This window comes from Sphaerodactylus townsendi, linkage group LG06, assembly GCF_021028975.2.
Source record: "Sphaerodactylus townsendi isolate TG3544 linkage group LG06, MPM_Stown_v2.3, whole genome shotgun sequence".
Taxonomy (NCBI): domain Eukaryota; kingdom Metazoa; phylum Chordata; class Lepidosauria; order Squamata; family Sphaerodactylidae; genus Sphaerodactylus; species Sphaerodactylus townsendi.
The window spans coordinates 107,365,849-107,392,383 of record NC_059430.1 but is presented as its reverse complement, the minus strand read 5'-3'; the positions used below and the strand labels follow the sequence as shown (position 1 = coordinate 107,392,383).

The 26,535-nt window shown below is 44.0% G+C and overlaps 1 protein-coding gene across 1 annotated transcript in view; it reads left to right on the top strand.

Moving 5' to 3' along the window:
• Nucleotides 1-26,535, top strand: part of SEMA3A (semaphorin 3A) — a 170,427-nt gene that overhangs the window by 26,183 nt on the left and 117,709 nt on the right. The window contains exon 4 of the mRNA XM_048499799.1: nt 24,799-24,918. Coding sequence (XP_048355756.1) covers nt 24,799-24,918 — 120 coding nt within the window. The remainder of the gene's footprint in view (nt 1-24,798; nt 24,919-26,535) is intronic.

The window sequence follows — 26,535 nt, the reverse complement described above, 5'->3', positions numbered from 1 at the left end:
TATCAGCCCCCCCTTCCAACACCAGCAGACATCTGATGCCTTATCACCCAGTTTGGTGCCTGTAAGACTTTGGATGTATTCAAATCCTCTGTTAAGTATAGCATATCAACCTCATGTGGGGAGTATACCTTTATTAAATTAGATGATACAGTAATGGATGTCTTCTGGCATCAGAAGAGTCAGCTAGACAGGTAGGTAAGGAGTGCCTGTCCTACTCCCTGCTATGCACAGGAGTGATATTTCACCTAACCAGCCTTCGCTCTCTCAGACACACTCCTGGAATTCATCACATTTTAATTGTAGCAGTAAAAATGCAGCAGCAGTGCACTGAGTCCCATTGTTCCAGTTCATCCTAAAAATAGTAGAAATTAATACCTGTTCATTCTGAGGGTTTTTGGGCGGAAAAATAGGTTACATTTCCTTAAGTGTTTCAGCCATCAGCTTGCATTTGTTCCTAAAGTTGACAACATATCAAAGCTAGATGATAAAGTATATCTTTCAGAGAGTGAAGTATTTCTCAGCAGGAGGAGATGGAGGAGAAAAAAGAGGCCTTTGAATATTCTTATCAATATATTTATATAGCTCGTTCATCTTTGTGATTGCCCAGTGCTTCATGAATGCCCAGTGCCTCTGGTTTTATGTTACAGCAGCTTTCAGTTTAAACTATGTGATTATTTATCTCAAGGCACAGCCAATTCTGTGTTGAAAACCGTTGTTCCCTAGTCATAGGCCAGCTGCAACAGCTGCGTGGCTCTTATGAAATGTATATTGACCATACGTAGCTGATGTGAACTCCACTGCTGACTTTAAACATGACCTGAGACACAAGGTCTGTTTTGTAACTCTGTTGGGCGGTATGTTGTATTTTCACACTGCTGGAGTTTGAACGATTCCTTCCCCTGTGATGTCAATCACAAGTTCCATGAAACTGATACACTCAGAGGTCTTGACACTTAACATGCCAGAGCTGTTCCATAGATGGACAAATATGGATTTCTAAAAGGTTTGCGGGAAACCACCCTCCAACATTTCAGCTTTGGTTTCGGGGGTGGGGGGAAGTTCCCATTTGTGGATTTGGAGGAAACTTTTAAAACATGTAGGCAATTTTGACTAAAGGTCAAGAAATAGGGCATCCTGTGGCATTCTGTGGACAACGGAGGGGCTTCATTGTTCTGAATCCAAGTCTTTACCTTTTGGTGTCCCTCAAAACTGTACACATCTGTATGTATTTAGCACTTGATGACTTGTAAATGAATGTGTAAATTGACTCTGTTGAAACACATTATGCATTGTGCTGACAGTTAAAAGATATCGCTCTTCCAGGGAGATGTATTTTTGATATCCCATTTCTATTTGATATTAAAGTCAGCAAGTGAGGATTATGCGTGTGTGTGTGATCTGGCGTTTTGTGTATGACCTGTTTCTCACAGATGACCCATGTCTTCTACCCTCCTTTTTTACCTACCAGATCGTGACAAACACTTCAAAATTTTACTTCATAAATTAAAAGTGTAGCAGCTGTAATGAATTATTCAAATATTTATCCTGGTTGCAAAGTTTATCCTGGTCTCTTGGTATGTTTTCATGTTATGACTTCCTCTGTCCTTGAATGCCAAGCACTGAACACATGAAGTTATTCATTTGGAAAACATTGTGTTTGAGGTGGTACAAGGTGAAATGCTATCATTTCTCTCCCCTAGAAGAATTCTGCTTTGGAGCCCAGTCCAAGGCTCTTTCCGTACAAATCCCCTAAAACGTTTTCGATCCCCCGCCCCACTTACAATAATATATGTCTACATTCTAATACACAGAAATACATACAGATAATATTAGTAAACAATTCTTGAAGTGCAACTTGAATAGCAAACAGCGAATCCACTGCTGGTTCATAGACTGTACTCTGGGCTAACCAGAATCCAGTATACTCTGGTCTCGATTCTGAACCCTTCCAGTTGGCCTGGGATTATCCTCACAGAAGTAACGCTCTTCAAAATGATATCAAATCCAGGTGCTGCAGATTTCTCTGGGGACAGCTTGCTCAGTTAACCTTCAATTCAGCTAACATCCTCCACTCCACTGACTGCTCACTAGTCTAGCTGTCTTGCATCTCCAGGTGGAGTATGGAGATGTCAAGAATAACAACTGATCTCCATACTCTATATGCCTCTGCTTTGGAGTGTATATGGATAGTATATTCACATTATACCCTATTGAGCTCCCTCCCTTCTGTAAAGCCTGCTCACCTCAGGTTCCTCCCTCATATCCCCAGAAATTTCCCAGCCCAGAATTGGCAACCCTATTGGGGAGAAATGGAGATGTATGTGGAGGGAAGAGTCAGTCTTCTGTGCTTTACCCAAAGGGCCACAAAAAAGTCTAGGAACCCTCTAGTGTATCCTTCTAGTTCTGTTTTATGCTGCATGTTGTTGTAGCTGACGATGCCATGGTTAACAGAAGAGACAATTGCAGTGACTGCTGAAGACACGGTCTCCTTAGATTCTGTTCTTCTATCCTTCTCCCTATCCCAGAGGGACCAATCAGAAACAGGGTCATCTATTTAGACAAGCTGGTCTGCTCTCTCATCTCAGTAATGCAGGAACTGAATAGTACCATGGGAAATCTGTCCTTATAGTTACTGTGGGATCTCTTGATTCAGTTGTTCTTCTTGTGGTGGAAGTGAGGGACACGCTTGCTACCCAACTCTAAGCTCATTTTGAGAGAAAATAATATCTGAACAGACTAGATAGAGGTTACCCATTTTGTAGGCTGTAGCTTCCGTTACATACAATGCATGTTTGCACTGCTCAAAGAAACTGATTGCAGCAGAGTCAGGCTAACTTTGAAAAGGACAAATGTTGTGCCCCATGACACTTTTTTGTTTTTTTGTAAATTAGCATCATGCTATGCAGAGGATTCTTATATTAGGATAAATTATTTTAAAGCCTGATTATGAATAAATTATGAATATTGTACAGACTGAGGATAAAAGCTGGATTTTTTTCTTTCTATGGAATATTTTGCTATTTATAAGAAAAATGCTAAAGCCCAAGAAACCTTTGCATTCATGTATGCCATTTAAATGGGAACAAATCTATGCTTAACATCCTATTGGTGGTGCTACATAGAACCTGTTTGGAGTTTCTTCATACCCTCCCCTTTTTGCCTGTGAAGCTATCCTTCATACCCTCCCCCTTTTGCTTGTAAAGTACTGATGATTTTAATCAGTTTTTTTAAAAAGAAACTTGTTCTGCAACGCTGTCTGGTTGAGAAACTGCTCTCCTGAACTCCTTGCCTGGGCATGTGGTTCACAGGCTCGCTGCAAGATCTCTTATGGAGGCCCCCATCAAATGGAGAGGATTGGCACGCAGGCTCCTCCTCCCCTGAACAGATCAGACCCCATGCGCAACCCGCCAGGCTATGACAGATGAAATGCAAATAACAACAACAATCACCATAACCAGAATTCCATCAGGAGAAGCCATCGGTGCTCGGGCAAGAAGAGGAATGGGCTGGCCTGGCCTGCCCATAGAAGACTGCAGCCCCGCCTCCTCCAGGCATGCCACTCATTTGCACCAGCAGCCGGGCAGCCCAGCCCCACTGTGGACTGGATGCCAGCGCTGAGCCTGCCCCTCTCCCTGCCCCACCCCAGGCAGCAATAGCGGCCAAGGTAAATCTCAGCCACTCTTTATGCTTAGATACTTAGAAGCTTAGTCTGTTCATTCTAGAAAAAAAAGAGCACTGTAGATTGTGCTGGACTTTCTCTTTCAAGAATGGCGAATTCACACGGAAAGAAGGGTAAGTTGATCCTCTTTATCTACTTGCTGGCAGAACAACTTGGTCTCTGTTGCAGCAAAATCCACCTATTGCTTCCTGTCTCAGTTAAACAGACCCTTCCTGATCAACTGATTAACTGATTTCCATTCCTCCAGATCCTGTTAAGGGTGACACGGCCATGTTTAAAAAAGCAACTTGGCAAACCCTGCATCCATAAAAGTTATCTTGTGCCGAATTTTAATTTGAAGGGAAATTGTAGACTTCCTTCAGTGAAGGTGTTTCATCCTAATACTTCCTATGGGAGGGCGAGAAAAAGCAAGATTCAAAGTTAACTTCAAACACACTGTACTCGTATGATAGGGCATTCAGTTTCATAGGTTGAGCTGCCCTAATGTGTTTATTGATAATGTATACACATTGCTAAGCAACTGCATCACCCATTTCCAGCAATTGCCCAGTCCTTTTAAACACTTCCTGAACATATGCTAACATTCCTTCTTTCAAGAGGAGAACTTTTTTTTATCAGGAATACTTGCAGCTGGCAAACGTTACAGAACATATAAGCAGTGGCACTCACTGCTTGATTGGGAGTATACATGGTATATAGGCATGTAATGGGTTGGCAAAAATGACTTGTACATTCTGCTTTATTAGCAGGCAATGCGTGCAAGAAGAAATACCACTTTTCATATTGACCTGTGTTTTATGACCACACCTTGACCTCAAACTAGTACGACGTGTACCACTGTGTGAGATAAACTGAATCCCAACAAAGGTGAAATATTTATTAGAAACGGAAGGAACAATTTGGGGGAAGTATTACTATATAAATCATTATAGCTTTTGTATGTGTGGTGAAACACTAGTAAAATGCCTATGTTTACAGGAAGGAGCTCATAACTCTAAAGAAATGTGGATAGAGTCAGTTGATCAAGGCATCCTTTGTAGATTTGTAGATTGAAAAGCCTTCTCTTGGGGGAGGTTTGGCCATTAGCATGTTTTGCCCTCCATCCCAACAGTGGTTCTGCTTTCTTTAGAATGGCATTTACTAACCTGAGATTCCAGTCCATACCAATGGCAGTGTGTAGTGCACGATGTTATGTTCTGGTACCTAACTACAGATGTATCTGTGGTAGTGATGCAGATGAGGACATTCTGCGCTATGTTTTGGAGTGTCCTCTTTATGATAACATAAGGACCAAATATATTAAAGGACTTCTTTCAATTGCCAAGGATACTGATAACACTGGGAAATTGATTTGTTTATTGTCTGATGGTGATCCATACATTACCAATTGAGTAACACTTTTTGCTCATCCTGCAAGAAGAATCAGGTTAAGTGCGGTGTGATGATATTGTGTTGTTTTATTTGATAGGGATATTTATATTAGTACTAATTTAGTCTATTTTAGCTATGTTGATATACATGGGGTTTTGTGTATGTTTTCATTTTATGATGTTGTGTATGAGGAGATTGTGAAGGCCTATGGCCAAGACAATAAACTTACTACTACTACTACTACTACTACTACTACTACTACTACTACTACTACTACTACTACTACCTGGAGCATGGCAGGAGGCAGTTGGGGCATTTTTTTTCACTTTCCATGAATTCTATGTGAGCATCTTTGTAATTAGAGTCAGGCCAGCGTTGTCCTGGTTATACCATTACCCCAGTGCAGAAGTTTAGACTCTCTGATGCTATCCACTTTTCCATTGGTTTTGAGGCTGCGCTGATGTGTTGTCAATGCTGTTTGGCACCAGTATACCTTCAGATCCACAACTGTATCTATTAATTCATTTACCTAATTTATGCATGCCTAATTAATTAATTATTTAGGGGGTTTTTATGTTGTCTTTCCTGATTACCTTATTTATTTATTTATTTATTTATTTATTTATTTATTTATTTATTTATTTATTTATTTATTTATTGGTTAGGTTTATATACCGCCCTCCCCTGGAGGGCTCATGTATACCTTGATATCGGCCTAGCCTTAGGTATTTGTTCCTAATGTAGGCATTAGCTGATCAGTGCTGTTATTTCCCATCTAAAATCCATCACACATTCCGTCATTCCCATCCAAAACCCATCTAAAATCCATCACACATTCAATTCTGAACATGGCCTTGAAAGTGGGAATCATACCGTATATCCTTTCAATGAGGCCAGGAAAAAAAAGTAGAAACCAGGGAGTTAGGACAGGCAAAAAATTGAAATGTAATGCATGCAGAGGTCACAAATTTTTGTTCTTATTGTTGATGTCATCATTTCCTACACTCCTCCCACCGAGATGGGGCTGAGAGCAGCACACAACATGGAGATAAAAACCAGTTACATAACAATTTACAAATAAATAATAATAAAAACATACATTTAAAAATATAATTTTAAAATAAGGCACCTAAATCAACATCAGCTCCCTAAGTCTAAAACTGTATCTAGATTAAATATTATAAACAGTATGGGGAGATAAAAGAAAAGTACACAGCCCGGTTGAAGATAAAAAGGGGGGTCTGGAGGGAGAAGGTAAAGGAAAAGAGAGCAAGAGGAAAGTTCAGAATTCAGTCCAGCAATTAAGATCATTTTAGATGAAAGCTGTCGCCATAGGCTTGGCAGAACATCTTTATCTTACAAGCCCTTTGGAGGTGAGAGAGATTTGTTAGGGCCCAGGGTCTCTTTTGGCCATTGCTGGCATTATTGTGGAGGTTGCCTAGCAACCTCATACACAAGGCACTTTTTTTTAAAAAAAGTAAAGAGTCCTAAGTGGCAACAGGGAGGGTGGTGTTGAGTTGTAATGTGAGGGTTTGGAGGGGGAAGCAGTGACAGGAGTGCAAAGCAGTGGCCCAAGGGTATAAACAAAAGGGGAAGAAGTGGGGAGAAAAGCCGAGGCTGGGAGGTCCATGAGTTCTCATGGGTCACCCTCTTCTCATGCCTGAATGCAGTGCCTGATTGAAGATGTGATTTGTTGTCCACAGCTGAATGCAGTATATTATCTCATCATTGGCTCAGTTTTAGACTTCCTCCTAATATGCTAGTTCTACTTATGCAGGGAGATTATGGTGTTCATCTCCTCTAGCGGTAGTCTGAAATGATAGGATCCTGCAACACACAAATAATGAAGGGTTGCTGAGTTTCTGCCATAGTGCTTAGACTTTCACAATCCACTTGTGTATTCTGTACTTTCTATTCTTCCTTGGAAATCAGTTGATGACCTTTAAAGCAGCAGATTTGGTTCGAGGTGTGATAAGTGTCCTTTTCAGTTTAGAAGGATCTGTGTTGTTGTTCATACAAAAGGGACTGTTCTTTCAGTCATTAACACCTAGACATGAAAATCTCTGGCTTCTGCCGGAAAGAGAATATAATGCAAACACCTAAGTGTTCTTTGATTTTTTTTCATACGTAGAGTAGGTGTTTTGACAGATGGGTGGACTCTATTTTTATAACCATCCAGGAAAAGTCTGCAGAACAAAGCACAGTCTCTGTTGTATATCTCAGGTGTTTTGTTTCCAAAGCCTCTTGCCCTGGACTCCTGTGTTTTTCCCTTGTAGACATTTTTGTTCTATTTCACTCAGGCTATTCTCTCTCAGTGAAATCCCTTATAGATCATACTGAAAGGTCTTTTCTGCACAGCACAAATCAAACATCTTGCAGACATTTAAAAAACCCATTCTGGGTTTTTTTTTCCTGTCTGCACAGTATGAACCAAAAAAGCATTGCCAGGGAAAGTGTGTCTTTTTCCTGCCTCTCCCTCTACTAGCTGACTGAAGCTAGTCAGTTTCATTTTGTTGTTCCCGCCATTTTGTGCTGCTAGGGAGATTCAACCAGGTTTCCATAATACATGTCAGATCAACCTGTCCTTCCAGAATTATTCCTGATGTGGGAAGCATATCTGAAGGAAGTATGGTCAACCAGAAGCCAGGCCTCCTTCTCTTGGAATTGCCAGTCTGCATCCCACCATCATATCTCCCTCTGCTAAAGTTGTGGGGAATGGGAATCTCCTCCACAGCTACATACCCACCAGCTATTCCCCCAGTAAGGAGACTAATGAAGACTAGCAGTCCCACTCCCCTAACCATCTTTAGTCCTTCCACCACCACTAGCTGAGGTCCTCTTGTCCCCCCAAAGTGGCAACCCCCTTTCAATGTCATCCCTGCCAGTGATGGTCCTCCTCCCCACAGGAGTCCAGGCTTAATCCAAGAAGCTCAAGGAGAGCTAATGATGTGAGCCTGGGCAGAAAACTGCTGACTTGGTGGCTTGGTCCAGCAAAGAGGCTCAGGCATCAAGTAAGAGTCCCACTGATGAGGTCCTAGGCAGAAACAGCAGACAGCTGGATAGTCTAACTTATCCTTTTCCCAGGCAGTTTCTGGATACCCTCTGTGCAGTGGTGGGATTCAAAAAATTTGGTAACAGGTTCCCATGGTGGTGGGATTCAAACTGTGGTGTAGTGCCAATGGGCGGGGCACGATGGGGGCGGGGCATTCCTGGGTGGGGCTGTGGCAAGGACGCAGCCGCTGCGCCGGTCCTTGGGCGGGAAACGGATGCACGCAGGCTCAGGCTGCCACGCACGCCGGTGCACCTCCTGCTAGACTGCTTCAAGTTCTGCGCACTACTGCTGAGAGGAAGGGCGTAACTAAGGCAAAAATCACGTGGCAAAATCACCAATTAGTAACCCCCTCTCGGCACACACAAATAATTAGTAACCTACTCTCGGGAACCTGTGAGAACCTGCTGGATCCCATCTCTGCCTCTGTGGCCTCCTTAATATCCACAGTGATAAGGGCAAAAAAATTCAAGTGAGATTATAAAAAAAAGTATTTTGGAGTTACTCATACTTTTTTTCCTGGTTTTTTTGTACCTTAATGGTTTGAAGCAACTTTGTTTATTAGGTGATTTAAAATTGGCTGTGGACCCTTGGTCTTTGACAGAGGTGCAGTCTGTGGAAATGCGTGATTTTCCCCTAGTGTTACTGGGGTCCTCCTTCCAGATATGCAGAATTGTCTCCCTTCCCCATTTATGCCTGGCACTTTAGTACTAAGTTCCCTGTATCAATGTCAAAATTGTCTTTGCTATGATTGCCAGCATCTTACACAAGATTTAAACAACTCTGTTAAGACCAGTCAAGTCATTCCAGGCCTACAGCCAGGAAAGGAGGAACTGCTTTGTTTTAAATTGAGTGGACTTTATCACCAGCATTCTGAATAATATTGTGTGCCAAATTTCACAGTTCAGACTTTTATACCCATTCTCTGTGGAGAATGGGGGAGAACCATAAGAAAATTGGCAGAATATTTCAGGCTTGGCTAAATTGTAATAAACCTCATGTCCATTCCTATGCCATTTGGCATGATCACTTAACAAATTCTAATGTCATCAGGCTTTTCAGCAACCAATAAACACATTTCTAGACCCAGTACCATTTTGACTGACATGTCTTCTTTCCAGTTGACAACAGCCAACTGCAACTACTGCCAGGCAAATAGGACTTTTCCATAGAATAGTGGGAGGTGAGAATCTCCAACAACCTATACCAGCTAAATGGGAACTTTCAAATGGGTGCAGGAAGTTAAGGCTGTGCATCATTCTCGTCTTTTCTGAGCTTTCTGCCAACTGCATGCTGAATCAACAGCCATTCTTGCATGATCTTAAAGACTAAGAGATTTATTGGCTTTCATGGTCTAGAGGCCAGAGACAATGCCAACAATTAAGTAGGCTTTCACCCATGGAGACTTATGCCAGGATAAATCTGCTAGTCTTCAGAGTGCCAGTAGATGTTAAGTTGGGATGTTGTTTTAAAGATTACTGCTTTAATGTTGAAATTGACCGCTGTGAGTGCTGCAAGATTACCACAATCAATACAAAAAGTAATTTTGTTCATTGTCATAGAATATCAGTATTTTGGAGAAATATTTTGCAATACCTTATCACCATATGGTGTGTACTTTCTATCCTATGACAATTGTCTATCTAACAGTTACTAGTAAAAATTCTTGCCCTGTTTAAAAGATCTCGGAGTTATGAGTTCCTTCATGTCAAGCGTTGCCAATACAGAGGTAGAACTGGGAGAGTATTTGAGCATCAATTTTGGGAAGCTTCAGTGACCAGGAATGAATGATCTATTCCTCAGTCTTGACTTGAAAGGTGCATTGGAAGGGGGTAAGATGATGCCTCTCTCTTGGATTGTGAGTGAATACTTCGGTCCAAATTCTTTTTCTGAGGTATGTCTTTTTAGTTACTTCATTTATAGTCCACCTCTCCCACTGAGAGTCATGGTGGATTACAACTTTTAAAGAACAATGCAATAATACAGTGTAATATATACAATAGAACTAGATAGAAAGAATCTATTGTATTGTATAGGGCTGTTTGCCATCACAATAAGTCAAATAGATAAAATACAAAATATAACAAAATAATTATAAAAATTAAATACATAAAATACAAATCATATACATTGTATAAAATATCCAAAGAAATTATATAATAAAACCCACTAACACACAGTAAACAGCATTCAGTTAGTTTTTTAAAAAATAATTATCTATTTGGAGTTTTTAGTGGTATATTTGGATCATAATTTTCTAGCACCTAGGGCAAAAAGTGAAGCTTGGTATGAAATAAATGGATCTATATCAGATAAAAGAAGCATCAATTTCTCAAGGTCAGAATGAAAATTTAGACCTGTCAATATGCCAGTAAGAAATTTGGCTCTGGATCCTTTATAGAGAGCTAATACATATAATAAGAGTAAGAAAAATTGGCTGATAAAATTGAAAAAACAATACAGTGAAACAGCATACCAAATGCAATAAGCAATGCAATAAAACTGCCCAACCTTTTTCATAGACATTAAAAACTACAACCCCATTCCCATTATAAAAAATGTTCTCTTGAATAATTCAATTGTATACATTCTGCAGAATAACGGAAGTGTGGGAGCTTTCCTGACTGCCTCGGGTAGGCCATTCCACCAAGTGGGGGACACAATTAAAAATGTGTGAGTACAGGTGGCTGCAGATCTTACCCATTTGCAGAGTGATACTGTCAGGTCCCTTTGCTCGGATGAGTTAAAATGTCATGTTGGGTGCGGCAGTCCTGCCAGCTTGGGAGTTCAAATCCATGAAGGACTTGGTAGGTAATAACCTACATCTTGAATTGATCCCAGAAACTAATTGGCAACCTGTGGAGAAACTGCAGAATAGATTTAAAATGTATGCTCCATCTAGCTCCCAATAGTAACCAGACTGCACTGTTCTGTACCAACTAAAGTTTCCAAGTCATCTTTAAGGACACACCCATGTAAGAATGTATTATCAGTAGTTTTGCCTCTAGGTTCCTGATATGGTTAGATGAGCTGAGTCACTGTCGGGTCCCATCTTCAAGCTAAAAATCAATGGAAGAAAAAAACTACAGCTGATTTATCTTGTTTCTCCAGCGATTGGGTCATATAGATCTTGACTTTGTCAGCAAAGATCAACTGAGCTCCATCCAATTGTGGAAGGACAGTATCCAAAACCTCAGCCTTCCTAATTAACATATAATCAGGATTCAATTTCAACTTGTTATTCCACAGTAATTTGACCTCAGCAGCAAGCCTGGCTCAGGACCACTACAGCAGCATCTGATGGATTGAAAAAAGAAATATACAGTATCATCAGCATGTTGATGATATTCAACTTCGTAATCATTAATGGTTTTCCCAACAGCATCTGAGTCTGATCCATAAGGAATTATTTAAATCAGGTCAAAGCACATCCCTTGATACCACTTTGAGACTCCTGACAGTTGAATAAAGTAGGATATAAATCCAAATTATTATTCTTCAAACTGGAGCATATTTGAAAAATTTTATTTGGGGAAGAACTTTGCAGAAGCATCCCAGCTAAGTACCTTGCAGTGATCCTTCCAATCTCGGCCACCAAAATCAATGTCCACTCTTTTTCTTTTTAATAAATAAATAAATAATTAGTGCCAACTAATATTTGTCCCCTTAATTCTTCCCCATATGGTAGCTGCCACCAGGAATACAAATGACAAGCCCCCTATCCCCCGCCAAACCCTTTATCTCCCTTTGGTGTGCACGAGTTTATAAAGCTAAGTGGATGACCTACTTAATCCTAAGGGAAATAGGGTGGGATTCCAATGTATTTAAATAAAGTAAGATTTTATTTATAACTGAAAGGTAAATTCAGGGTTTCAAGCAAAACATTTTACAAAATGATACAAAATCAAACTGAGGCTACAAATACTTTGAGGACTTCACTCAACATGAATTTTACTCTGACATTTTCTGACAGTTTCTCACTCTCATAGTTCTCTCAGACTCTCTGTATTTATTCTAACAGTTTATTGAGGCTCTGACTTTTTCTATATACCCTCTGATGCACTGACTAATTTTCTCAACACTGGGTCTTTTCACTCGGAAGCCTTAACTCTCTCTGACTAGAGTTTTGACAGTCTCAGTCTATTCACTCCGAAATCCTGTCACACTGCTCTCTCTCTGATTCTGTGGTGGAATCCGCACGTACCAAATATTACACGTGTAGGATGTTATATAAACCAATGCGGGGGGAGGCAATTCTCACAGGTCCCATTCCCAAAACGAGTTTGGCCCATTTTATTCCCCTTGACCTGGGATTTTTGAAAATTGCTAAATCAGTGATACTTTTGTACAATCCCAGTTTGGAGGTGCTCCTGCGCGGACACAACAATCAGGAGGTGCTTTATTTCCCTCTCTTCCACCCGTTCACTTTAAGTTCCATGCCACCCACTGTCAGGGAGAAGCTCCCTGCCCTGCAATTCTGTGCAGGTCACCCAACATGTTGTGGGCAGATCTCTGAGTGCCCGACAGTGTACAAAGTCCCCCAAACAAGTTTTCTCCCTGTGGCAGCAAGTATGACCAATCTACAGCAACACATTCATTATTGCCCGGCCATTGCAGGGAGGTCCTTTTTTCCTCCTCCCCCCCTCCCCCCGTTGTTTGTTACACATGCGTAGCTACACAGGTCCAACCAATCGGATTGTGAGACGGTCAGCATTCCTGCAGAGGTTCCTGCGCATTCCTGCGCAGCTACACATGTGCTGAGGGAATTTTTTAAAAAAACAAGTGTCTCCATACGAAGGTACAAAAGCAATCCAGATTGTTTCTATGGGCTCCAATTGTTGCCTGAATGGCATCTCATAGGCCTTCGGATGTGTCCATGTTGTGTCAGATGCTTCCAGGTTTTTACTGATGCCACTCTATATGCCTCTCAGTCCTCTTCAGATCTCCCAGTACCATAGTGAACAATGGCACTAGATGCTCTCTGGGAGGCAAAAGAGGGGCAGAACCTTATTTATAGCGTTCGGGCATTTTGTACTCTAAGCTGTGATTATCACCTCAAGAGAGCTGCCTGTGCATACTATGGGGTTGGGAATATGCCTGTTAATGAACATCTGTACATGAACATCTGGGCATGTCAATGAACATCTGTACATGAACATCTGGGCATGTCAAAGACAGACCTGCCATAGCTGGTGCATGGGAAGGTAGGATTTTGTTGCATGTAGGGATAAGATCATGCAAAGGCTTATCTAACAGGGGTCAAAAAGCAGGTGAACTGTGAACCAATGCTAGCAATAGTCATAGTTAGTCATGGCTAAGATTACAGTCTTATGTGTACTTCCTTGGAAGTATGGGCCATCCTGCGTGATAAGTTTTTTCACCATTGCCTGAAGTGTAATGTATTGTTTATTAGAAAGCGTGCAGCTCCCAGACCGAAAAATGGGAGGGGGGGGGCATTAGCTTTTAAAGGGTTTCTAGAAAGATAAACAAGGGATTTTTGTCTATATATACAGAGCTTTTCTCCAGAGCGATATTCTAAGGAAGAAAATAGCAGAGATCAACTGGTTCGGTCTAATAATGTTTTTATTCACTAGCAATCTGTCAAACATCAGTAAACTAAAGTATAAGTAAACTAAATAAAACTATAAGTAAACTAAACTGCAATCCCTGGAGCCCCTTATAAACTGCAAATGAACTGCAAGAGACCACAATGGACTGAAATAAGCCACCTCCTCCCTCCCAAATACACACACTCACTATTAGGGTAGGCCAGTGGTGGCGAACCTTTGGCATTCCAGATGTTATGGACTACAATTCCCATCAGCCCCTGCCAGCATGGCCAATTGGCCATGCTGGCAGGGGCTGATAGGAATTGTAGTCCATAACATCTGGAGTTCCAAAGGTTCGCCACCACGGGGGTAGGCTAAAGATGAGGGATGAGGCAAGGAAAGGTAGGGACGGAAATTCAGATGGGTGATATTACCTGATCCAAGGTGTGTGAGAAGCTGAGAATTGTGAGGCATCTGTGTAGCAGAAGTCCAAGTCAGCAAAATGGTTGCCAGGTTCCTTTACTACCTGAATACCGCTGCAACAGCTTCGCAGCTTTCTCCCTCTTTCTCCTCGATAAGATGGCACACTTTTTGCTGACTTGGACTGGTCCTTATATGGGGAAAAGTTCCATAGGGTCCACTTTCCAAGGATCAGGATTAGTCCAAGAAATGAAGTTTGAAGGTAACTGCTGCCCAAATCTTGTGGGAAGATTCAGAGGTGACACTTGACATTCTAAGTTGGGACAATCATTGGATGAATTTACCTGGGCTTGAAGAAAAAATTGTCCTCTTGATTACTTGGATAGATCAGACATTAAGCGGCTTTGATCCATAGGTTGGATTAGATACTTTAAGGGAGTGATTCATATTGCTTTGAGAAAGCAAAAGATGTGGCATACAAAACTATATACATGGTATCATAGAGTCCAATGACCCTATGTGCAATTGTTTAGAAGTCTGGGGTTCCCTTGTAAGTTCTTGGCTCCATAGCAAGTCTGTGCTAGAAAAGAGTCCAAGGGTTTGCTGCAGGAATCCAGGAAGCAAAATGTTCTCAGACTGACACAGCAAATACCAGTGTATATGATAGTTAGTTGCAACAAGTATACCTCCTCCTCCCCTCCAAGTAACTCTCCAGGGACTATTCAGAGTCTACACAAGTTGTTACACACATACACACACACACAAGTTGTTACACACACACACACACACACACACACCAAGGGGATGTGCAGAGACTACACAAGTTGTTACACACACTCTCTCATGTAACGTCTATAGTAAGATAGGAGTCATAGACATGTATCTGGGTTGCGACCGTCCGACTAGATTGGCTGAAGGTTGCATCTGTATCTTCAAGATAGTATTCCACCCAATCTTGGGGGAGCATGCATTACCTCATGAGTGCAACCATGGTGCTCTGGAGGAAAGGTGAGATTGATGCTGCCAGCCAGTGTGACCAGCATGAAACTTGGTGATATCTGTACAGTGTGAACCTTTCAGAGCAATTGACTGATAGAATTTGATGGCAACATTCTGAATGGACCGGTGATAGATTCTCCAACTGTCCAGACGTACCCCCTGCATGTCCAGATGTCCCCCAGCATGTCCGGACGTCCCCATGTGTGTTCGTACTCCCCCCTGCGTATCCAGACACGCCCCTGCATGTCCGGACACCCCCAGAATTTCAGATGCCCCCTGCGTGTCCGCACGCCCACTGCGTGTCTGGATGGCTCCCCTGCATTTCCGAACGCCCTCCCTGCGTGTCCAGTTGGCTCCCCTGCATTTCCGGATAGCCTCCCAGCATGTCGGGACACCCCCCTGCGGGACCTGATGTTTCCCTCCGTGTCTGGATGCCCCCTGAGTCTCTGGACTGCGTGTCCGGATGCACCCCTGCATGTCCTGCGTGTCCAGACAGCCCCCCTACATGTCCAGATACCCCCTGCGTATCCGGTCATGCCCTGCGTGTCCAGATGCCCCCCTGCATGACCGGACACTCCTCCAGCGTGTCCAGATGCCCCCTGCGTGTCCGGAAGCCCCCCCAGCGTGTCTGGACGGCTCCCATGCATTTGAGGACGGCCTCCCTGCTTGTCCGGATGCCCCCATGAGTGTCCGAACGCCCCGAGTGTCTGGACGCTCCCCCTGCATGACCGGACTCCCCTCTGAGTGTCCAGATGCACCCCCTGCATATCCTGATGCCCCTCTGCATGAACGGACGCCTCCCTCCATGTCTGGACACCACCTACATGTCTGGACACATACCCCTGCGTGTCCAGATGCCCCTCCTGCGCGTCCGGATGGCCCCCTTGTGTGTCCGGGTGCCGCCTGTGCGTCTCCAGACCCCCCTGCGTTTCCGGATCCCCCCGTTACTGGATGCCCCCCTGCGTGTCCGGACGCCCACCCTGTGTGTCTGGACAACTCTTCTGCATTTCCGGATGGCCTTCCTGTGTGTTCGTGAACCCCCTGTGCATGTCCAGACCCTCCCCCGTGTTACCAGATGTCCCCCTGCTTGTCCGCACACACCCCTGTGTGTCCGGACGCCCACCCTGCATGTCCGGACGGCTACCCTGCATTTCTAGATGGCCTCCCTGCATGTCCGGACGCCCCCATGTGTGTCTGGACACCTTTGAGTGTCTGGACACCCCCCTACATATCCGGATGCACCCTACATGTCCAGATTACCCCCTGAATGTCCTGACCCCCCTGGGTCCTGTGTGACCAGACACCCCCCTGGGTGTCCGTACGACACCCCTGCATGTCTGGACGCCTCCCTGTGTGTCCGGATGCCCCCTTTGCGTGTCCGCACACCCACTGCATTTCCAGACACCCCCCACTGCATGTCCGGATGGCTCCCCTGCATTTCCAGATAGCCTCCCTGCATGTCCAGACGCCCCCCTGCGTGTCCGGATGGCCCTCCTGCGTGTCCAGATCCCCCTTGGAATCAGGACGCCCTTCCTGCATGTCTGGACGGCTCCCCTGCTTTTCCGGATGGCCTCCCTGTGTGTCCGGATGCCCCCATGCGTGTCCGGATGCACCCCTAGTGTCTGGACGCCCCCTGCATATCCGGATGCCCCCTACATGTCCGGGCGCCCACCCTGCGTGTCTGGATGCACTCCCTGCGTGACCAGACTCCTCCCTCCATGTCTGGATGCACCCTGCGTGTCCGGACACCCCCGCGTGTACAGATGCCCTCCTGTGTGTCCAGACGTTCCCTAAATGTCCAGACGCCCCCCTGCGTGTCCGGATGACCCCTGCATGTCCGGACGCCCCCCCAGCATTTCCGGACGGCTCCCCTGCATTTCCAGATGACCTCCCTGTGTGTCTGGATGCCCCCATGTGTGTCCGGATGCCTTCGAGTGTCTGGACACCCCCCTTACATATCCGGATGCCTCCACATGTCCAGACGGCCCTCCTGTATGACCGGACACCCCCCTGAATGTCCGTACGACACCACTGCATGCCTGGATGCACCCACTGCGTGACCGGACACCTCCGTCCATGTCTGAGCGCCCCCTGCCTGTGTGGACACACCCTTCTGCGTGTTCGGACGGCCCCCTGTGTGTCCAGATGGCCGCCTGAATGTCCAGATGTCCCCCAGCATGTCCGGACGCCCCATGTGTGTTCGTACTCCCCGCTGCGTATCCGGACACCCCCCTGCATGTCCGGATGCCCTGTGCCTTCCGGATGCCCCCCTGCATGTCTGGACGCCTCCCTGCGTGTCCGGACGCCCCCTTTGCATGTCCGCACGCCCCCTGCATTTCCGGACACCCCCCCACTGCATGTTCGGATGGCTCCCCTGCATTTCCAGACAGCCTCCCTGCGTGTCCAGACGCCCCCCTGCGTGTCCGGATCCCCCTTGGAGTCAGGACACCCTTCCTGCATTACCGGACACACCCTGCATGTCCAGACACTCCCCCTGTGTGTCCGGACGGGCCCCCCTGCATGTCCGTACGACACCACTGCATGCCTGGATGCACCCACTGCATGACCGGACGGCTCCAATTCATTTCCGGACGGCCTCCCTCTGTGTTCGTGAACCCCCTGTGCGTGTCCGGACCCCCCTGAGTTTCCAGACAGCCCCCCTGCATGTCCGGACCCCCACTGCGTGTCCGGATGCACCCCCCTGCGTGTTTGGATGCCCCTCTGCATGACCGGACGCCTCCCTCCATGTCTGGATGCCCCCAGTATGATAGCCTCATTTTAGCATGTAGGGACAGTTCAGGTTTGATTTGACCAAGGACCCCCTTATTTGTTCCTGTTGTTGTTTTTTGGTGGTCCGTAATACAATTTTTTTTCAAGGAGCACATATTCCTCCTAACTTCTCTTCAGTTGGTTGCTTTCCTAGCTTTATGGGGAGGGGTCCACTTACAGCTCATGTTCTAACCCAGAGAGGTTAAGACCCTCACAAGGTAAATGGCACCCAAGGCCATTTCAGTTAAGGAACATGCATGGAGTGGGAGTAAAGTCTAGTCCTCAGCGGCAACTACCTTTTGTGGAACCGTGCCCATTAAATTTTACTGTATCAAACAGAAAATGACTCAAACTTCACTTCGAACTCTTTTCCTTGGTGGTAAAATCTTTTCCATTATTTGGATGGCATTTACTGCAGTTTAATGTCCTCTTGTTTACATTTTTTGAGTCATGTAATGTAAGAAGGAACCTAATAGAGCAGAGTTTAAAGGCTCTTTTAAAACAGCTGTAAAGTTTAGGGAAACTATTTTAGAAATTTTAGCTAGAATGGAAACTTTCAGTGGTAAATACAGTTCACGGTTGAGGGTTTATTGGTCATAGTAGCCCTTAATACATTTTCATTAGCTCTTTAATTTCTGTAGCCCATAGTTAAAAGGTACTGTGCTAGATGAGAGAAACATTTAAAAGAACAGGTGGGGAACCTGCTGTGGTGCCGGCGGTGTTTGTCTTAATCTGGACAAAATCTGTGGGCATTAATAGAGGGGCTCTGTGTAAATCTAAAGTAATTGATGGAAGAATTTAGCCTGAATGATTGGTTTACATACCCCTTAATGCTGCTTGTCTGCTCCTGGACTTCAGAAATGCAAGAGGATTGCTAGTCACTATTTAAGAAGCTGTGTAGAAATCATGCTATTATCTTTTTGCTGGAAGGATGACTTTTTCCACCTTTGTGGAATTATTATGGATTTCAGCCTTTAGGAATGGCAGCAAAACACAGAGAAGACTGAACACTCAATATTTGATCTATTTAAAGGAAGAGTGGTTACATATGATTGGCAGAGAGCATGTTTTGGAGCCAAAAAGCTCTGGGCTGAGCCCCTGCCCTTTTCAGTGAAAGGGCGAAAGTAGGAATGGAAAAACAGTGTGGTGTAGTGGTTAAGAGCAGGGAACACTAATCTGGGACTCTAATCTGGTGTGGACTCTAATCTGGTGTGTTTCCCCATTCCTGCACTTGAAATCTGCTGGGTGACCTTGGACTAGTCACAGTTCTCTCAGAACTTTCTCATGCTTTGAGTCTCCTTTAAAGGTAGAAAAAAGTGGAATATTAAAAATTCTCTTCTTCTTCTTCTTCTTCTTCTTCTTCTTCTTCTTCTTCTTCTTCTTCTTCTTCTTCTTCTTCTTCTTCTTCTTCTTCTTCTTCTTCTTCTTCTTCAATGCAAGATGAAACTGTGGCATGTTTATTGTGGTGGTATTATAGGAGAACATTCTGCCTCCCCTTTGATATTTGTGTGCTTTTGTCTAGCTTCATGGGCTAGAGTCCCTGCACTTCAGTTCTGTTTTTTGGTTGTAGACTGCCTCCCTTGCCTTGAAAATAGATGCTCCCATTCCTGTATCATCTTGCTGATAAATGGAGGTTGTTTTGAACACGCCTGTCTTTCCTGTGTAAACTTAGCAGCAGGAACCTGGGGTGGGGGGGGGATGCTCTGTTCCTGATTTGCAAGTAAAAAGGGGACATCACAATAACTGGATTCAGTTCTGGCTAAGGGATCAGATGTCAAAATCAGATTTCTGATTTACAATCTGGATATGATTTGCATATCCCAGGGCTACATGAGTCTAGGCACCAGTGGCGTAACTAGGCAAATGGGAGCCCTGGGCAAAACCTGAGTTTGATGCCCCCCAGGCGCATGCCCAGTGCAACGCGCACCCCCCATCCCCCTTGTACCTATGCCCAGTGGCGTATCTAAGCAAACTGGAGTTTGGCGCCCCCCCATAGGCAGCCGCCCTCCCCCATTATGACCAAGCAATGATTTTTTACAGGTTGTTTCAAAGTCACCATCACATTATAGAACATGCCCCAATTCACAAATCTGAACACAGCAATAGGCCATGCCACACAGCATGAATAATTTGTTTTGAAAATATTTTCAAAATGTTTTATTACTGCTATGAAAACATTTTATGGTGTTGTATCCAGTCCCCCCAATTGGGGAAACAGCATCCCTTTCAATGTTATTTAAACTGGGAACCCCAGATTCTCCCTTTAAAGTGGATTTAAAAGGAGAATCTGGGCTCCCTAGTTTAAACAAGTGATGCTGGAACCCACCCCCAAACAGCATCGTTTTAAATCCACCTTAAAGGGAGAATCTGGGGTCCCCAGATTAAACAACATTGAAAGTGATGCTATTTTGGGGTTGATTCTCCCCCACCCTGAAACAGCATCACTTTCAATGTTTAAACTGGGGACCTCAGATTCTCTCTTTAAATCCATGCCAAAGGGAGGGGGATTTAAAAGGAAAATCTGGGGAAATTTGGGGGGTGCCTGCTGTCAGGGGTGCAATTGTTAAGCTAGCAGCACCAAACTTACAGGGTATCTTTACGAGACTCTCCTAATGATATCAACAGGTTTGGTGAAGTTTGGTTCAGGGGGTCAAAATTTATGGACCCAGGCCGTGTGAACCCCTCCCCAGGGATTCTGTTTTTAGCGTCCCTGGGACGCTGTATTTCGCCCATGTGGAAACAGCCTAGGATAGGCAATATCTCTTTATATGCTGGTTTAACAACTTCAGGAAATTTTAAAGGGTTGGCACATTTTTTTAATTGGAGAAATTGTAGAATTAATAACCCCAACTGTCCAGTATCTCCAGCAGTGTCAAACATTTTCCATATTCCATATTGTTAAGAAATTCCACTGATTTAAGATCTAAGTTTGATAGAGTAATGAAGGATGTTGCCTCTAAGAAGCAAATATCTGTTATATAACCATAGCTGCTCAATGTGGATCATTCCCCTCATAGGTTTGTGATGAAGTGAGGGGAAAAAAGATCTCGTGTGTGTGTGTTTCTATGTGTGAAGTGCTATCAAGTTACCACCAATGTACAGCTTCCCTATAGAGCTTTCAAAGCAGGAAGTGAGATAGAATAGTTGTTTTGCATTGCCTTCCTCGGCAAAGTCTTTCTTGGTTGCCTCCCATTCAAATACAAACTTTCTTCGTTTCTGAGATCTGATGAGATTGAATTATACTATATCACACACACCCCAATATCTTAATAGGGTAATTTTACAGAGAACATTTGAATTTGGATATAAGTAACTTTTTCCTAAAGTAATCAGTACGTATGTATTTGAAGGAAAACTTCATGAAACTTGCACAAAGTTTTCCTTCAAGTGGTGCCTAACACCATATTAATGGTCTGAAGTCTATACCAGGTGATTTTTAAAAATGTTAAATAAATAATTCAGTGCATTGTACTAATTTTATTGATTGTCTGTGTCCTTGCAGCTTGTTACCCTGCTAGCCATTACAAGTCCAAGAAACTAAGGCAGAATATAAATATTTTAAATGCATAAATAAATCTTTTGGGATTGTTTTCAGATACAGAATTTCTGGCACCCAGTTGTAGGACTGATTTATAATATGACAGGGTGTTTATTATTCTCTGATCCTGTTGGGACATCTGAAGAATTCGGTCAAGAGATTTGTTTTAGAGTGCTTACAACAGCTAGATAATGTAGTTCAGAAAAAGGTCCACCTCTTCTCCTGTCACGGAGTGGTCACAGAAAATAGGTAGAACTGCACTTATAGCATTAATTTAGAATGGAAGGGCCAGGCAAGTGTTTAGAAATGTTTCTAATCCATTTGTGGAAAAATTACAAGATAGAGCTGTGTGCTATATGTAACTTTGGGCTGGGCTTAGAGTCAGAAGGATCCATATAAGCCATCAGGTTCTGCTCAATTCAAGATCTGCCTAAAGCAGTGGTGGCAAACCTATGGCACGGGTGCCAGAGGTGGCAGTCAGAGCCCCCTCTGTAGGCACATGTAAATAGAATTCGTCATGTGGGGGGGGATTGCCCCTCTCCCCACACACATCTAGGTTGGCCTGGGCCACTGGGCTCGATTATTAGCATTAAACCTAAAACCTAGTTTTGGGGAAGCAGTGTTAAGCTCTGTTAAGCGCTGTTAAACCCCACTGATTTTCATGTGAAGAACTAAAGTGAGATCCTTTACCTGGGAGTAAGCTCAGTTGTTGGCAATGGGGCTTGCTTCTGAGTAAACCCTCCTAGAGTCGTGATTCACCCATTGGAAGAGTTGCACGGTTGCTTCAAAGCAAAGCCACCAACTACCACCAAGCTTACTCCCGAGTAATGCACAGCTTGGAGTCAATTATTTTTTCTTAACTAAAACCTCAGTATTCAAGTCAAATTGCTGTGTTGGCCCTTTGCGATAAATAAGTGGGTTTTGGGTTGCAATTTGGGCACTCGGTCTTGAAAAGGTTCGCCATCACTGGCCTAAAGCATTCCAGCAAATGTTCATGTAGATGCTGCTTGAAGACTACCAATGAGGGGGATCCCACCACCTCCCTAGGCAGCTGATAAACTACTGAGCTACGGATAGTATAAACAAATATAAAAAAACTTCTTCACTTCTTACATGGTCTCCGGGCCTGACCCTTGGGCTAGCTGCTGTTATTGCAGGTGTCCACCTCTGTTGAGGAGGAGCCTTAGGCTCGACAGCAACAGCAGAGGGTAGGGCTAGACTCTCCCCAATCAGCAACAAAAGAGAGAAACAAAAACAAACAGAAACCACTCTCCAGCAGACTACAAGCACCCATTCACCCTCCAGCACTGTCCATCATGGTATAGTGGTTAAGAGCAGGTAGACTCTAATCTGGAGAACTGAGTTTGATTCCCCACTCCTCCAAACAAGCAGAGGATTCTCATCTGGTGAACCAGATTTGCTTCTCCACTTGTACATTCCTGCTGAGTGACCTTGGGGTAGTCACAGTTCTCTCTGAGCTCTCTCAGCACCACCTACCTCACAAGGCACCTGCTGTGGAGTGAGGAAGGGGAAGGAGTTTATAGGTCCCTTTGAATCTCTTTGCAAGACAGAAAGACAAGATATAAATCCGAACTAGTACTCCTCCTATTCTTCTGGTTCTCTCCTCCTGTCACATAGCAACCTCAGTTAATGCTCCCCAGAAGTTTAGGAAAGGTTTAAAAAAACACCCTTTCCAGCCGCTCCCTCAGTTCAGCTGAATCAGTTGTAATGTTTGCAGATTCTAAGTTATGTGATATACTCTTTTCCACCAAAAGATGACAGTAGAATTATATATTAATCAGTGGTGTACCACTAACGGGAACATGGGGTATCCCATGTCCCCAAGTGCCCATCGGTGAGCCCCCCCCCGGCGTTTCTGCAGGCTGGCTCCTGCCCTCCCCAGGCCCTGCAGAAAGGCCAAGGGCGGGGCTCGGCAGGTGGGCGGCCTAGGCAGGTGCCGTGGCGCAGGGCAGCTAAGGAGCCGGCCTGCTGCCACAGTGCCCATCCAAGCCGCCACCAAGCCCTGCCCTTCCCTGGCCTCCCTGCTGGCTCCCATAAGTGGAATGGGGGGTGCGGGGAGCCAGGCAAGGGGGTGGGGTGGGGATGTGGTCATGCCATTTAAGCCCGGTACACCACTGATTTTAATGCACCATTTCTTGGACCTTCTTTGTTCTAGAATGCTCTGCTTGGGTTCTAGTGCCTTGGGGACAGAATTAGGTAGGCATGAGGCCCCAAGTAGAGAATTCTAGAACAAAGTAGTCCAGGAAATAGCCGACTAACGTACAATTCTACTGTCATCTTTTGGAGGAAAAGAGTGTAGTATTTGGTTTTTTAAAAAAATGTGTAACACAAATGTTCACAAATTCTGATTTCTGGTGTTAAAGAGACATACTGGCTGTTCTTTTGTTTCCATGTGGTGCTGGTACTCCTTAGCAGTCCAAGAGGCCAACTTCCTAGGCAATGTCCTGTTCAGTTCCCCGCTGCTGCTTCACAGCAGGGATGGAGCAAGGGAGAACTGCGCCTGGAGCATTTGCGTGCCCTGCGCCCCTGCTGCGGTGGCGCCTGCCCTGGAACGCACTTAAAGTTAACATTTCCTTTTTCTGCAATTGGAGTTATTTGGTCTTTGGAAGCACTGGTAACCATTGATCATGCTAGTCAAAATGTTAGAGCAAATGGTTAGGAGGAAATATCTCTCGCAAGTGAGATTTCCAATGTTATTAACTCCTTGATAGCTTAATGAGGAAGAGATTCTGAATTTGAACCGAAGGTCTTGTAGGCCATCAGATTGCAGTGCTTCTAGAGTAAAGTGACCAGATTTTTCTTATTAAAAAGCGTAGGTGCATCGCGCACTCATGGGCGCGACTCCGCCAAGACACTGGGCGCCCTTTTATGCTAGGGAGTGGCAGCTCCCTGGCAGCTGCCGCAGTGCCTTCTGGGGCACTTCCCTGTTTCCTGACTGGGGAGCGCCACACAAAGCTGCAGCAGCAGTGCTGCAGCCAGAGGCTCCATTGTCCCCTAATGGGGACAATGGCATAAAGTCTCAAGGGGACGTCAAGCGACCCACTCTCTAACATGAAAAGCATGAGTGTCCCGCGAAAATCGGGATGGCTGGTCACCGTATTCTAGAGACCTGCTGATGGTGGCGCAAAATAGACCCTATTGGTTGTGTGAGAGCTGGAACACAAGGTAAACTCCTCATTGAGGTCTTGCTGTGTCAGAGTTGGGCCAACTAAGTAAATCCCTGTGATTACGTTAATTGTGTTATTGTTTATTCAGTGATGCAATAAAACATTATGTTTAAATGAAATGTTTTTATTGGAAGCTGCTTTGATGAAGTACATCACTGTGACTGTTCAGTCTGGAAGACAACATGACTGGGAATGAGTACAATATTTACACTAATTTAATTTCTTTCTCTCTGTAGAAAGAATGTGCCAACTTCATCAAAGTGCTTAAGACTTATAACCAAACACACTTGTATGTCTGCGGAACTGGAGCTTTCCATCCAGTGTGCACATATGTTGACGTTGGAGGACATCCTGAGGTAAGTGTAAATCAACATAAATACAATTTTAAAAAATCTTCAGTCCTTTTATCTATGATCTGCCCTCCTTTCTAAAGTGTGTTATACTGAGCAAACCCATCGTCTTCCATCCTTGAACAGTTGCTGTGTCTGGGGAAAATGGCAAGGGTGTCATCTGAATTGGCGGTTCACGATTGTCTATGTCATTCTTATTTATTGCCCACTTATTTGCCGTAGCTTGCTCCCAAAGTGGCTTACATCATTAAAATTCAATAAAAAAGCACAATATATTAGGAATATATGGGTGTCTGGACAGCAGTCTCCTCTGACTTTAATTAGCAAACGAAATTTCGAAGTAAGCACCTCAGAAACTTCTTTTAATGGGAGGGGTAGAAAATTGTGTATTTATTCCTGCAGTGGGATTTCCAAATCCTATAACTGAAGGTGGATTATATCCATAGCCATTGAACATTTTATCTAGCAAATGTTAAATTTACTGATAAAGATTAGAATGTGTGCGTATTTCCCTGTTCACCTGTTTCACCTCTTCAGTTCATGACTCGGAACTCATTTTCCAACCATGTGACACTATCATCACCTTTGTCCTACAGTCCCCTTCATCTTCAAGGATGTTTTTCACTCTGTAGGGCAAGGCATCATCACAGGGCCATAGAATCAGGTGGAAGAGGCCATATAGGAATTTGACATTCTGACACAACCTTTGGAATTCTGACACAGGATGATGGGTGCAGCTACAGTTATTGCCACAGGAGGTGAAGTCAGTTACAGAGTAGGTGACTTAAGAGGTGGAGCCAACTACAATATGTCGGAGAATGAGGTCATGCATAACAGTAATACTAACTCTTCAACATTTCAGGATGAAGCTCTGTTTAACCCCGGTGCCTTTTAAAATGAGTGTAGTTTCTGAAAAAACAATAAGACATGGCAAGCACCAGAAAAGGTTTCTGTGAGTACTACATTGAAGTCTTAGGTTTATCTGTAGGACTTTTGAATAAGCCTCTACAAGTGTGAAAACATGAAATCCATTAAACATTAGAGAAAAGAAGAAAGGCATACAAAATCTTAATATGAAACTACCTGCAGGAATTTCTGATATGGAACAAAGATCTCTCTGGTTTGGTTTGTAACAACATTAAGTAGCACGCCTAAGTTGATTAAATAAATAGCAGCATGTGAGACAGTGTGGTCCTGCCATATAGGTTGGAAGTGTTTCTGGCAATGAAATATGAAAGCATCAATGTGCTTGACAAGATAAATTATGTGTCATGAAATGAATGGCATGCTATTCATCTGCTTTGAAATGCTATTTTGAAATGCACATCTCCTAACATGGGCACTCAGAATTATAAATTGCATGGGAAGTGATGGTTTGCTTTTATGCACGTTCCAAATCCATCAATTAAAGGATGCTGCGTCTCTTGCTCAGTAGAGTTTATTCGTGAATGGACTTCAAGAGTAAAAAATCTACAAAGCAACAGAGGAAACAAAATGCCTTTATCTGAGATAACATAAATATTTTTAAAGCATTTAGATACATTAGCCTTTCCCATAGTGGTGTCATCCAAGCAGCTTTACTTAGGCCAAGACTCAGGGCTGATTTTCATGTGCTCATTTATC